Below are 13,049 nucleotides of genomic sequence, written 5' to 3'. Positions count from 1 at the left end.
AGAAGATAATTAAAACTACCAATCAGTTAGAATCACTATGCAACTATAATCAGACACAGTAACACACAGTCCCTGATCTTCCTTATCTTGCTATGCCCTATGTCACTCCTTATCTCTGGAGACTGTTATTAGGATTTTGTTTATGGTTTTCTGTATTTCCAGGCAATAAGATCCTTTAATCATGACATGAACCAAAACATTTAATTCAATTTTGCAAGCAGCAGCTTTTCAAACTGTTGGGAAACCATTTGAAAAAAAACATCACCAAATGGCAATTCTACAGTGTCTGTTCTCAGTCTCCTTAACTGTGTCTAAAATCAAACTTGTTGCATATGCGGCCATTCCCTGAGTAAGAAGCAATGGTCAAGAACCTTGTAAATATAAACAGATCAAATATGAACAGCAGTATCAAAAAAGTTTCTGTAATTGTTTTGCAGTGACAGCTATATACAGATGCATTTTTTTTCCTGTGAGTGTACCACCTATTTTGTCAACACATTTATTAGCTAGCTTATCCTGCAATAAAACTCATTGTTTATCACTACTATTGTGATCTGCCTTCCTAATTAAAAAAACCTACCAAAAAAGCATGTGTGATTTCACCTTGAAACAGGGCAATGGTTGAATAGTCCACAGAAAAGGGCATCTCCTTTATGTCTTTAACAGCTTCCAAATAAAAAATAAGGACGGACAGCAGAGGATTACCAAAAAGCTGTGTTGTCGAGTTGTTAGTAAGGAGGTATGCACCTAACGGAATAGTCTAGAGCAGAAGAGTGGCTGAGAACAAGGCTGTAAACTCCACACTACCGATGCCAACTGCTCATAGATACAAACAATCTTGCTAAAATAAGGGGGATGATTGCTGCAGGATGAGACTTGACCAGCGCAGGGAACAACATGTAAGCTGGCTGTGCAGGTGACAGCAGTTCTCCCACTCACTGGTAGCCTGGAAAGGAGCATCTCAGGTGGCTGCACTAAGCACTGGCAAATCCCTAACACACACTGTGTATACAGGCTAAAGGTCCCGTCTCAGAGCACTAGAAAACTCCTGTAGCATATGCTAATAACCTCTACCAAAACTAAAGGTGAAGAAGAAGAAAAAAAAAAGATTCCTCTGCTTTTTCTTGTGAAATGGATCAGGGAAAAGCAAGGTTACTCACCCCCGAGGAGTCACCCATTTCCCTTCTCGGCTGCAATCCCTCAGAACAGATGGGCAGTACCTCCAGAGGGTCAAGACAAATTTAGCTAGCCCTGACCCCAAGTATGGGATACCACCCAGTCCTATAAAAAAAGTAAAAAGAAAGTACTTTGCCCATCTAAGAATGTTTTTAATCATAAGGAAAAAAAAAGTTAGGAAAACATGAACTTACAGCTTTTGATAAATCTCAGCTAGAGCTACTTCAATTGTGTTCACACAGAAGGTGCATGAATACTTAAATACTCTAATATGGCCAACCCTTTGACCTACTATATTAAACAGATGTATACAAAGGGTTAATCAGAGAATCATTGTGTCCCCTGACGAGTATTAGCAGAATGACGATGGCACAGAACTTCATGCCTTTCTACCTTGTCTATCCCCCATCTCTTGAGCATCGATGAGGATCTGGTCATACCACTATCCTCCAGGATGTCAAAGAAATAGTTCCTGTCATTTGCAATTACACAGCATCATGAACTGGCAAAAGGGAAGTAGGGACAAATGTTCCAAAAGTACAAACAATAAGCTTACTGAGATAACCAGAACAGATTGTCTAGGAGGACAATACAAAGTATTCAGGTAAAAGACTTGATTTGTTCTTCTGGAAACCTACAGACTTCCTTGTCTCCCAAGACAGAGGAAAGAATATCTAAAAAGTTTTTGGAAGTCACATCCTACAACTCAGAACCAATCCTGGTTATTCCAGTTCTGCTTTACAAAAAGGGAGAATTATGTCTCCTAAACCAGCTGGGTCAAAAGCACTTTTCATTCTAAGGACAAAATCCAATTGTCCACTCCTACACTGATCTGGAAGACTTGGAATTTGGCTCATCTAGCAAAACCAGTTTATTTCCAACAAGCAAGTACCATTGTGCAAGGCTGTTCTAATTCAGTAACAATTACCTTTTCAGCACAAAAAGTAGGAGAAACCAAGATAGGTATTAAAGTTGCACCAACAAAGAAACCTGAAATACAGTTTCTTCAAAGTATTCCTCAAATCTGGAATGCATGTTCTTTCCAAACCTATCACCTCAAACTCACTGATCAACTCTCTACTCTACCTCCCCAAGATTCCAGTGATAGGGCACTTCTGCACTGACAATCTTGAAAATCCTCTAAAGGACCTCAAGAGACAATTGAAATTCCTGGGGTTTACTCACCAATAGTAGATGCAAAAGCCACTGTTTAGTTATTTAGTCATAAATACACTTTACTGACAAAAGATGTGCCATGCTGTATCTCCAGTGTCCCTATGTACCTTTAATCTCAGAATCACAGAATCATTAACGTTGGAAAAGAACTTTAAGATCATCAAGTCCAACCATCAACCCAACATCACCATGCCCCCTAAACCATGTCCCGAAGCACCATGTCCACAAATTTTTTGAACGCTTTCAGTGATGGTGACTCCACCACCTCCCTGGGCAGCCTGTTCCAAAGCTTGACCACTCTCTCCGTAAAGAAATTTTTCCTAATACCTAGCCTAAACCTCCCCCGGCGCAACTTGAGGCCATTTCCTCTCGTCCTATTGCTATTACTTGGGAGAAAAGACCAACACCCACCTCACCACAACCACCTTTCAGGTAGCTGTAGAGAGCAATAAGGTCTCCCCTCAGCCTCCTCCAGACTGAACAACCCCAGTTCCCCCAGCCACTCCTTGTAAAGACTTGTTCTCCAGATCTCAAGTCTGTACATTACAGATGTCTAGGATAATGAAATCAGGAAGTTTGCAATTCAAATCATTAGGCAATTCAAGGAGAATTTTGTATATGTTACACTTCTGAACGGAAATGCTTACGACTTAACACTTATTTTGAATCTCTATAGCTTCACCACCTTTATGTGGTTTTTCTTCCTCTAACTTTACTCTTCCTTTTTCTTCTTCAATTTTCACTCCCAAGAGAATGTATGCTCTCAAAGAAATTTTTGTCATTTAGGTTTAGCAGATTTTTGTAAAAAAAACCAAAAAAACAAAACAAAAAAACCAAACAAAACCACAGACACCAAAATGAAAGAAACTGCTTAGAGATCAACTAGGGAAATTTCCTTAACCTTTCAAAGAGTACCAGCCATCTGCAAGGAACACAAACAGAAGGAGAAGGAGGAAATTTCATAAGAGATTATTATGCACACAAAAAATCAGGTTGTATATGAACAAAAATTTAAGGCAAAAAACATACAGTTCACTGAAGCCTTGTGTTTCTGAAAATATTATACCCCTGGTTTATTTTCTATGGTAGAGAGAAACCACACGCTAATACGAATTTGTCCTACTAGTGACCCTGTAGTGTTACCTTCTCTCTCCCTAACTTCTTTGTAATGATTTGTGTAGTGAATTATCTTCATCCTCCCATTAATGTAAGCACTTTTAATTGTATGTGTCTCACATATGGTCTTCTTGATCAAAGTTTAGCAAAATCCAGGTCAGAAACACAATCTTTGTTATGCTTTTGAAGAAACTACTATAAATAGTTTTAACACCATATACTCTGGTATGAGTAAATGGCACAACCTGATACAACAGATCTTGTACTTCACCTACAAAACAGCCGAGTTTCCCTTAGGTAGAAAGTACTTCTACGGCACACACAGCAATACGTGGAATAAAGGCTCCCCCTCGTGGCTTAACTAAGAAAAGTTCAGCTGGGGGCAAATACGTGGTGTGAACAAGTATTACCCCAAAGACAAGATAGTACAAGGAACTGATCACTATTGAACGCTGCGACCTAACTACATGTTGTATTAGATGCCCAGAAGTGCCCTTAGCACTCCTCTAAACAGCCACCTCCAAAAAATGCTGCTCCCAGTAACATTCTGAAAGCAGCTGCAGGGACTACTCTAGTACTCCAAATTTCAGTTCTTAGTCACTTTGGATCTTAAGAGGACCATGACACACATGAACTCATGTTTAAGCCATGTTATACAAAAAAAATATATGGTTAAGACATTTTACATTTCTGACAAGTCTGTTTAAATCTTCTGAAGTTGGTCTCCTTCCCTCAAAATCCCTTTCAAGTTAACAAAACATTCATTTCTTAATCACCATTTTGCTTTTGGCACCATCTCAAATCCCAGTCATGCACCAGAAGCCGCTGCGCCAGGTAAAAGCGTGGTGTCAGCAGTAACACAATCTCCCAGTTTTCCCCCCCAGTAGAAAAAAATATACCTGTTCCAACAAATGGATCATATACAACATCATTGGGTTTTACTCTCCCATGGTTTGCCATAATGAAAGACAGGCAGGCATCCATGCTAGTATTTCCAATAAAGTGTCTCTTTTTTACACTGTAGGACTCGATAAGTTCTCTTTGGCCATCTGCAATCTGTTGAAACATTTAAAATCACTGTCAGGTCTTAGATACAAGAGATCAGCAGACAGGCTACCGGACTTGCTTAAGTGGCACCATCCAACAAACAGGTAACTCTTCATTTCATAACACATCACTTTGCTTTCTGCCTTCTGAAACTACAAGAGATTTCTTTCCAAGCAGCAGACATCTTGGTGCAATACCTAGATAAATTCTTCAAGACAGAGGTCAAAAATATACAAACAGTTTAGTGGGAAAATTCTTCTGAAGAAGTAACAACTACAGCAACTTCGCTATTATCGTAAGTATCAGAATAACTTCCTACTAATTTAAAGTAAGAGAATTTCAAAATGTTAAGGAGCAGAAATGCATGTTAACATGTGCGTGCACACATGCACATGCTTAAGGTCACACAGAAGTTTCATCTTCACTGGTTTTTCTGTCACGCTCAAAAATCTAAATTTAGGACAGTGTTGACAGATCAGAATTTACTGGAAAACAAAGACCAAATGCAAGCTTTTTACATCAGACTTCCAAAATATGTTGAAGAGGACCAAAGCAGTATGGAGGAAAATGCATTCCAAAGCTCTTCCAACCCGATCCCCAGCTCTGGTCAACATCAGCCTTATTGGGTAAACAAAATAAACTTGCCTACTTTTTTCAGTTTGGTTTACTTATTTTTAAACACTTAAGGAAGCCAGCACAGATAACAGCTGCAATGTTCTACAGTATTGTCACAACCCAGGGTGATGTCACATTAATCGCAGGCATGGAGAATATTCACAGGTGCTAACAGATCACTTGGTTCTCTAACTTCTCTGTACACAGGCCCTGACCATAGCTGTACAACCTCAGCAGTTCTCCCTCCCTCCAGCTGCCCTTGGCCCAGAACATTGCAAGCACACATTCCCATCAGTGGCTGGTGTCATTCTGGAAGATGTCCTTTGGGGACCCACTTTTTCCTTACAAGAAAAAAAAGACCAGATCAAATTTACTCAGGATATCCAAATAATGCAGCAGGTTTGGAGTGCATATGCTCAACAGGCAAGGACATTTGTAGTAAAGACCTCAGATGACAAGCTCCAGACAGTTTTTGAATGTGGTTCCTACAGTACAGCACTCCACTGTCAAGTGTCCTCCCCTGGGCAAGCATCCACCTGTGGGCTGGAGCCGTTGATGTCCAAAGCCTCAGGGATCAGTCTGCACCTTTCTGTGGAGGTACCCATCACAACTGCTTAAAGCACTTACAGAATGCTCTGGTGGAGCTGACGCAACTCAGCAGGGCCGTGAGCCATCTACAGTTCCTGTAAATCTTTCTTCGTGTTCGAAACAGGCTGCTGGTGCTTTTAGCTCCATCTGGGCCCTACTATACCAGTTAATACAGCTGTGCAGTCTCACTGCTGTGTTGAGTTCCGTCAGTGAAGGGCACGATAGGGTGTGTTCCCAGATACAACTTCCAGTTTTCCCACCTCTAAATTGCTCACTTAACCTATTTCTTCCTAGTCACAATAAGGAGTTGCAAGACTTGCATCAGTGTATTATGCAGTGACAAATTCAGCCATAATTATATTGTCTGCTTCCATTAAAACTCAACACGGTTTTTAACATCTAAATTGAAGAATGCTTTCCTGAAAATACAAGCTCATAAGAACTGAAGCAAGCATATTCACGCACCCATCTACCAAAATACAGATGACAGGGCTCTTCTGGAACGTTATTAGGATCCATTCCATAATCTTCCAAAATCCAGAAGATGTGTTCTGGATTCTTTAAATTTACTTTTCCTTTGAATGGCAGAAATTCAAGGGCCTATACAATAAAGAAAAACAGAGTCAAAAATGACACGGTCAGATTTTTGAAATAGGCACCTCAAAAAAACCAACCAAACAAAAACCCAAAAACCAAATCACAACTCCACCTGTAAGAAATTATGTGTAAGTACTAAAAGTACATTTTTCAAAACTAAATTGTACTAAAATTGTGTTTGTCTTTGTATATGCCTTACCTTGCCTGTTTAGAAAAAAACAAACAAGGTCATGAATTTTGAGGAGAATGTTAATTCTTTGTAAACACAATTGTACTAAAAGTACAATTTTCTCTGGATTTTGGAAATGCTTTTCTTGTGAATAAAGATAACGACTAAGGATTAGAAATCAGGAACCATTACATTTTTTATTAACTGAACAGAACTCAACTTTAGAGAAAATGAACTGTGCATATTAATTATGCAACTTTCAAGTTATAAAAACAACACTGATGATGAACAATGGGATTTAAAACTTCAGTGATGTGCAGCTACACCAATTTACATACTCAGCATTATTTAATGTATACAAAAACAGAACAAATAGGAAAGGGTAGCTACTATTAGTAGAGATAATTTCAGTCTCTGTAAATGAAGTAAAGAGGCTAAATAGCTGCTAAAAACAGAATGTAAGAGCAAAAATTAACAGTAATTTAGAAAAATTTCCTCGTTAAAATACTTATACAGTTAGGAGGAAAGCACAAGTGCAGACAAGAACTTAAAGACAGAACAGGAAATCAGCACACAATCCACAGCTTGCAGCTGAAGTCCCTGGACTTGCTTGTTCCACATTCTGCAACAATAAATGCCTAATATGGAGATCAAGCAACAGATTTTCTAAAAATCTAGCACCTAACTATAACATTCAAGTGGCTAGAGTTTTGGGCAAAAGCTTCAGTTTTCCCAGCACACTGGGCTGAAATCAGCAGTGTTTGTTTGTCTTTGTATATGCCTTACGTTGCCCGTTTAGAAAAAAAAAAAAAACAAGGTAATGAATTTTGAGGAGAATGTTAATTCTTTGTAAACACAAAGATCTCATTTAGAGCTGACAAGGAATAAGCTGTAAACTGCTTTAAGATCTTCAGGAAACCCAAACTTAAATACACTGTAGGCAACACTGATAGCATGGAATAAGAACAACCTGAATAGATTAAATTAAATGTCAAAGATTTCTTAAAAATGTACTTACATCTATCTTTTTTATTTTCTGTGCTTGGGTCAGCGTTTTATTAAATGTATGAATATGTACTTTGTAAGTAGAGTCTGACTCTAGATATGGAAGCTGAAAAAAAAAAAAAAGGCAAAGACACCTTCATTAGTAGAACTGCAGTGTTACTCAGTGTAATTAAGGAACTATATTATCCAGATTCCTTATATGCATACCATCTTGTCCATTGGATACTTCTTCAAAGATGCATAGAGCTCCCCTGCAGATCTTCCATGACCCCACAGTTCAAATATAGACCTGAAAGTACAAAGGTTTTTTAGACTGCAATCATGCAGAAGGGCAGGGGAACTGCCTTGCAGATACTTACGCCTTTTAACCTTCTTGGCCAATGTATTTAAGCTTTGTTAACTTTTAGAACATGCTTAAGTTTTCTTCTTAACTGGGACATGTTTTTTTTTTAATCCTAAACTGGTATTTTGATGAAGCTTTTCTGCTTAGTTACATATACTAAAAGGTAAATTTCAGTCTCAGTACCCTTGGATATCACCAGACGTTTTTTTGGCACACAGTGATACTTGCATATGAGACAAAATTTGTTTGTACCTATCAAATTTGATGGGGTAAGCAAAGACTGAAAAAGGTCAAGAACAGACTTTCAAAGTGTTATGCTACCCTGGAGTAAAACAAATCATGAAACTGTAACATCCTATGTATAATAACAGGTTATATCCCAATTTAAGATATCGTTATGGTGTCTGATATTTTCAGTTGTTTAAACACTATGCTGTCTTACACTTTGTTCTGTTTCCATATTGCTGGCTTTAAGAAAAGCATTGCCTTGGAAGATGAGAGAACCAATACTACTGTAATGAAGGCACACCACCACATCATAGACCTTTGCCCCAGCATTCAAATACCCCAACCAAATGGACTTTCCACATCAAAGAAAAAAATCCTTTTAGTACGGGAATCCTAGTGTCACTGCATATATTGTTAGACAGTCTTATGTGCATTTGCAATGCACCATAAACACAGCTTTTAAGGATTAGCAGTGCCATGTAACATCTTTTCAAAGATGAGTCCTGAAAGAAAATCTTCAATATGTTCAAAGGTTTAGCTCACTCAAGCAAAAATGAAAAATAAAAAAAAAAGAAAAAAAGAAAGAAAAAAAAAAGAGAGAGAACTACATTTTACTAAGTAACAATAGCAGATACCAAGGCCCAGTGGTAAGCCACTTTGTTAAAGTATTCCTTTCCTGAATAAATTATTTAAGGCTACATTTCTAACCTGCATTTACCCTGAAAAAAGTACATTTTTCACAGTGTCTAATCTTTTGCTAAAGCGTGTGTTTCTATTTACTGTGAGAATTTAAACTATATTTCTGGATGGAGCAATGGAAATGCCAACAGCATAGGCTGTACTAGAGAGAACTGAATATTCATCTTTGACTTTTATTCAACTGTTGGAGAAGTTCCTATAACACCTTCAGGTCCATTTCTTACTTTAACACTTACGTAGGTATTGGAAAAACACAAAAATGCTGGGGAGATTTTATTTAGATAAATGCATGCTTCAGAGCTTTTAATATTCATTAGCACTGCAATGGAGATGCTCCAGCAATCTTACTCTGAAACTAACACATCTCCCCACAACAGACACCCTGAATTTAGTCCAGTCAAGAGAGCCGTAACAGAGCTATACTGCTTCTTATCCTGAACCATACCTCCGAGGTATCTCTCAAGCCTCCCTGGAAAGTGTGTTATGCAGACACCTCTGAAAAGGACCAAAAGCTGCTGGAAGAATCTCTCTCTGGCACATTCCTGTGCTCTTGAATTTTCTGGCAGGACCTCTGCTGCGGCGGTCTGGACTGAGGGCTCAGACACCAGCACTAGGAGGGTGACGCAAGGAATCACTACCTTTCCCTTCCAACCTTGTTTTTCGGTTTTTATCTTTTAATTCCATACACATTTTAAAACAAACCACTAACTAAACATTATTCAAGGCAACTAAAACATCAGCAACACTACAAGACAAGTACTGGCTCTGCAGTGAAGAACACCGTTTCAAGACCCTGTGTTGATTGTACACAAAGTAAAGAGGAGGGGCGTGCTACATAATCAGTCCTACAGGCTCCAGTAACGCCTTCTCAATTCTAGAGGTAAGCAGAGACTGTTTATTTTAAGACTCCATCCAAAATTAATATTTGTCACAATACAGCAGAACAAATCTCCACCTCCTACATTATAACTGACAAGATTTTTCACCTCTTACTTTGCACATACTGTCCGTTTCATTAGCCCTCTTGCCATGTCTTCTGAAGGAATATTGAGAATCCAAAATGGAGACTGAAATAAAGAGAAGATAAGTGACACAAATACCCAGGTGGAAGATGTCACATGAATTACACAACTACACAATTATATTCTTTAAAAACAGAACATGCATGCCGAAGATATAAAAAAATCTGTTAATTGTACAGAGAACATGGGGATAAAACATTTAATTTGAGGTAAAACTGTATACTCAGCTTGAATGTCTGAGAAATTTTATTAGGTATTTCATTTTCCCACCATATCCTTGACTTGGTAAAATAGTATTATCTGTTTATGCTTCTCTAGATTATCCACCCTCTAAAGACTCAAACCACCTCGTTACACACAAGTAGAAACTAAAACCCAGTAACGTTCTCTGACCTCAGCATTGAGACCAGAATCATACTGCTTCCTAGCTTCGCCCTTCCAGATACACTGTCTCATTGATTTAGTGGCAAACAACAAATTCAAACAAACTGCTGCCAAATGGTTTCATGGTTTGGCTATTCTGAGAAGCCTCCCACCAGGTGGCACTGTTTATTTTCATACTGTTAAATGAAGACAGCCTGAGGTGCATTTTGTGCATCTTTCACTCAGTTCCGAGTCTTCGCTGAAACTGAGAATTGCTTGTTTTTGGAAGATTCCTTATTTTCCTAAGAAACGTCAACATTTATTTAGCTACCCACATTTCATAAAAATATTGTAATGAACATACTTGTATACCATACATGCACTCAAGTGAAATATTTGGTCCTTACTTACATTTACACGAACTTCCTGCTCACCACTGAATTGTCCACCATAAAGCGAGAGCAAAGATGTTACTTCCTAAAATGAAAATATAAAGGTCAGGTTTTAGAAGCATTAACTAATGGTTTTCAAAAAAAAAAAAAAAAGAAAGAACAAAGCAGATTTTTGTACAGTGACAATTTCAGCGATACAGCAGCATATCATAAATTCTACTGCAGACTGAGACCACCATAGGGATTATGAACAAAATCTTAGAGATGGCAACAGAAGAAACAATAGCGTTTACTACTGACGTACTGTGGGAGCCAACAGTGAAACATTCAGAGTAACTGCGTGGATAGGGAAGAGGTTCAAAATTAAATTCAGCATGTAATAAAAACCAGCTTTCTCAGAGTTCAGCTGCAAAAGAATGAGCTATGAATAGTTTATGAAACGTAGAGCATACAGTAAGATCAAGTTAGGCAAATTTCAGTAATCTAATCCCACTGTTTTACATTTTCCTATTCCTCCTTCATTCAAATCTTAGCTGTTCAATCCTACACTCTCACAACAATATTCCTCTTACAATATTATTCTAACACTGGAAAAAAACAGGGGGTTTGCTCCAGAATAAAATTCACTACCAGCAATATTATCTACAGGACAAGCATAAGAAGCAGAAAAAACATGGCCTGTGAGGAAAGGCTGGGGGAGAAACACAATCATGACCTCTACACATGCTAAAGGTTGCTGTGATAAAGAAAGGTAACAATCCATTTTCAACGTTTACTACAGGAGAGATGAAAGCTCCAGGTTCAGATCACAGCAGTGTTCTGGATGAGAGGCTGGGAAGATCCTTCCAAGAGTGAAGACTGAAGCACTGGAACAGATCTGCATGAAGAGGTTGTTAAGAAAATGCTTGGCATGCATCTATCTGTCCATTAGAGACACCCTGTGCTGGAAAACAGGATGCCTAATGTTACTTCTTAGCATCTGACCTGACCAAAGAGAGGTCCCTGACTATGGAGCATGCTTTTTATCAACTAAGAAATACAAAACACAGGATTTTACTCTATAGACACTTAAGAACAAACGTGGACTTCAAGAAACACCTCCAGCTGTTGTGATCCACCACCACTACCACCACCACCAGAAGAAAAGCAGCGCTCATCCCATGTGAAGGCACGGTAGAGACGGAGATCGGTAAACTGATCTGGCTAAAAATACTGTGCTTGCTTGTTTCATTAAGTTTTCAGACAAATCAGGTCCCTAAAGCAGCTCATCACAAAGCCAAACACATGGCTGAGCAGACACCAGACTACAAAAGAAGGGAAATGGAACTGCTTTCTTCATTAGCTGTATCAACCAAGAGCAGCTAAAACCTCAGTGGAAAAAAGGAAAACTTTCTTTGTTACATTTATAGCATCTTTTTGTTACTTAATCCAATGTCCTTACCTAAAGAAAAATTGGGATGATCACAAATAAATAGAATAAATTCACGTTCTAGTCCCACAAAGCAGATACTAAACAATAATGTACAAGAGAAAGCCTTAATGAAAACATGGAAAATAAATGAAATGATGTTACACTCATGAAATATTTTACAACATATGTATTGATGACCTACCAATTCTAATAAAATAACTCTGCATTTCAGCACTATTTTAACATATTACCCTGGATATCTATTTCTAGCACTTCAGGACGGTGCCTACAAGAGCAGGTAAAGTATCAGAATTTGTTACAGTGTGTAGTAACTCTGTAAGTTCATCACGGGGGGGGGTTTTTTTTTGGGGCGCTGAGCGCCTCTGGTGTAAATAATCAGAAGTTAAATTTACAAACAAGAGGGTTTTCTCATAAACATGGAAACTGAGTGTATGCTAAACTAGACATTCGCCAAGGACCCATAAAAAATACCAGGGACTCATAAAAAAAATACGAGAGCTTCAGATAAGTTACAATTTTATATTTTTTTAATAAATTCTGTGAATACTGCTTGATAAAACCAATTAGTGACAGGGAACAAACTCCGCACCTGAAATTCTGCAACCAACACTGGTATAATAAGTGCCAATGACGAGCAGGCTGCAGTTGTGGGGCCAGGACCTGCTGGCTCCCACACCTGACATGCTGCGATCCCACCGCAGAAGGGGGGCTTGCTCTCCCGGGTGCCGCATCGGCCGGTGGCATGAGCCCTTCTGACCGCATGGAAATAAACACTCGGAGTTCAAAGCCAAAAGCGAGCAGTCCTGGGTGCCACCGGTGTGACAGAGAGGAGGGAGGCGGGTGACAAGGATGCCAGCCAAGGCCTTGGAGACCTCCATTCCATCCCAGCAGGCATGCAGGCCGTAGCACTTCAGAGAAGCCCCATCCTCCCCGCTCCCCAAGTCTTCCTCCAGAAGATGAGGATACCCACACCCTCCTGCCTCACACAGCTCCGTGGACACCTGGGACAGAAAGGTCCTCGCATGTTGCCAGGGCGGCATCGATCATTTACGTGCCTACACCATGCCAGTGGGTGCAGCCA

The 13,049-nt window shown here is 39.1% G+C and overlaps 1 protein-coding gene across 1 annotated transcript; it reads right to left on the bottom strand.

Annotated features, from left to right (window-relative positions):
- Positions 1 to 4,367: 4,367 nt before the first annotated feature.
- Positions 4,368 to 13,008, bottom strand: LOC104615450 (tRNA (guanine(10)-N2)-methyltransferase homolog; the record flags this gene model as incomplete). Its single annotated transcript, XM_010282071.1, has 7 exons — positions 12,577 to 13,008; positions 10,556 to 10,621; positions 9,753 to 9,826; positions 7,697 to 7,778; positions 7,503 to 7,595; positions 6,184 to 6,318; positions 4,368 to 4,524 (listed from the first exon to the last, which is right to left on the bottom strand). Coding segments are annotated over exons 1-7 (1,039 nt in total), but the record flags the coding sequence as incomplete, so codon positions are not given.
- Positions 13,009 to 13,049: the final 41 nt, after the last annotated feature.

The sequence above is a fragment of the Phaethon lepturus genome, unplaced genomic scaffold, assembly GCF_000687285.1.
Source record: "Phaethon lepturus isolate BGI_N335 unplaced genomic scaffold, ASM68728v1 scaffold38502, whole genome shotgun sequence".
In the NCBI taxonomy this organism is placed as follows: Eukaryota; Metazoa; Chordata; class Aves; order Phaethontiformes; family Phaethontidae; genus Phaethon; species Phaethon lepturus.
The sequence above is the reverse complement of the archived record's forward strand: the minus strand, read 5'-3'. Positions and strand labels throughout refer to the sequence as shown.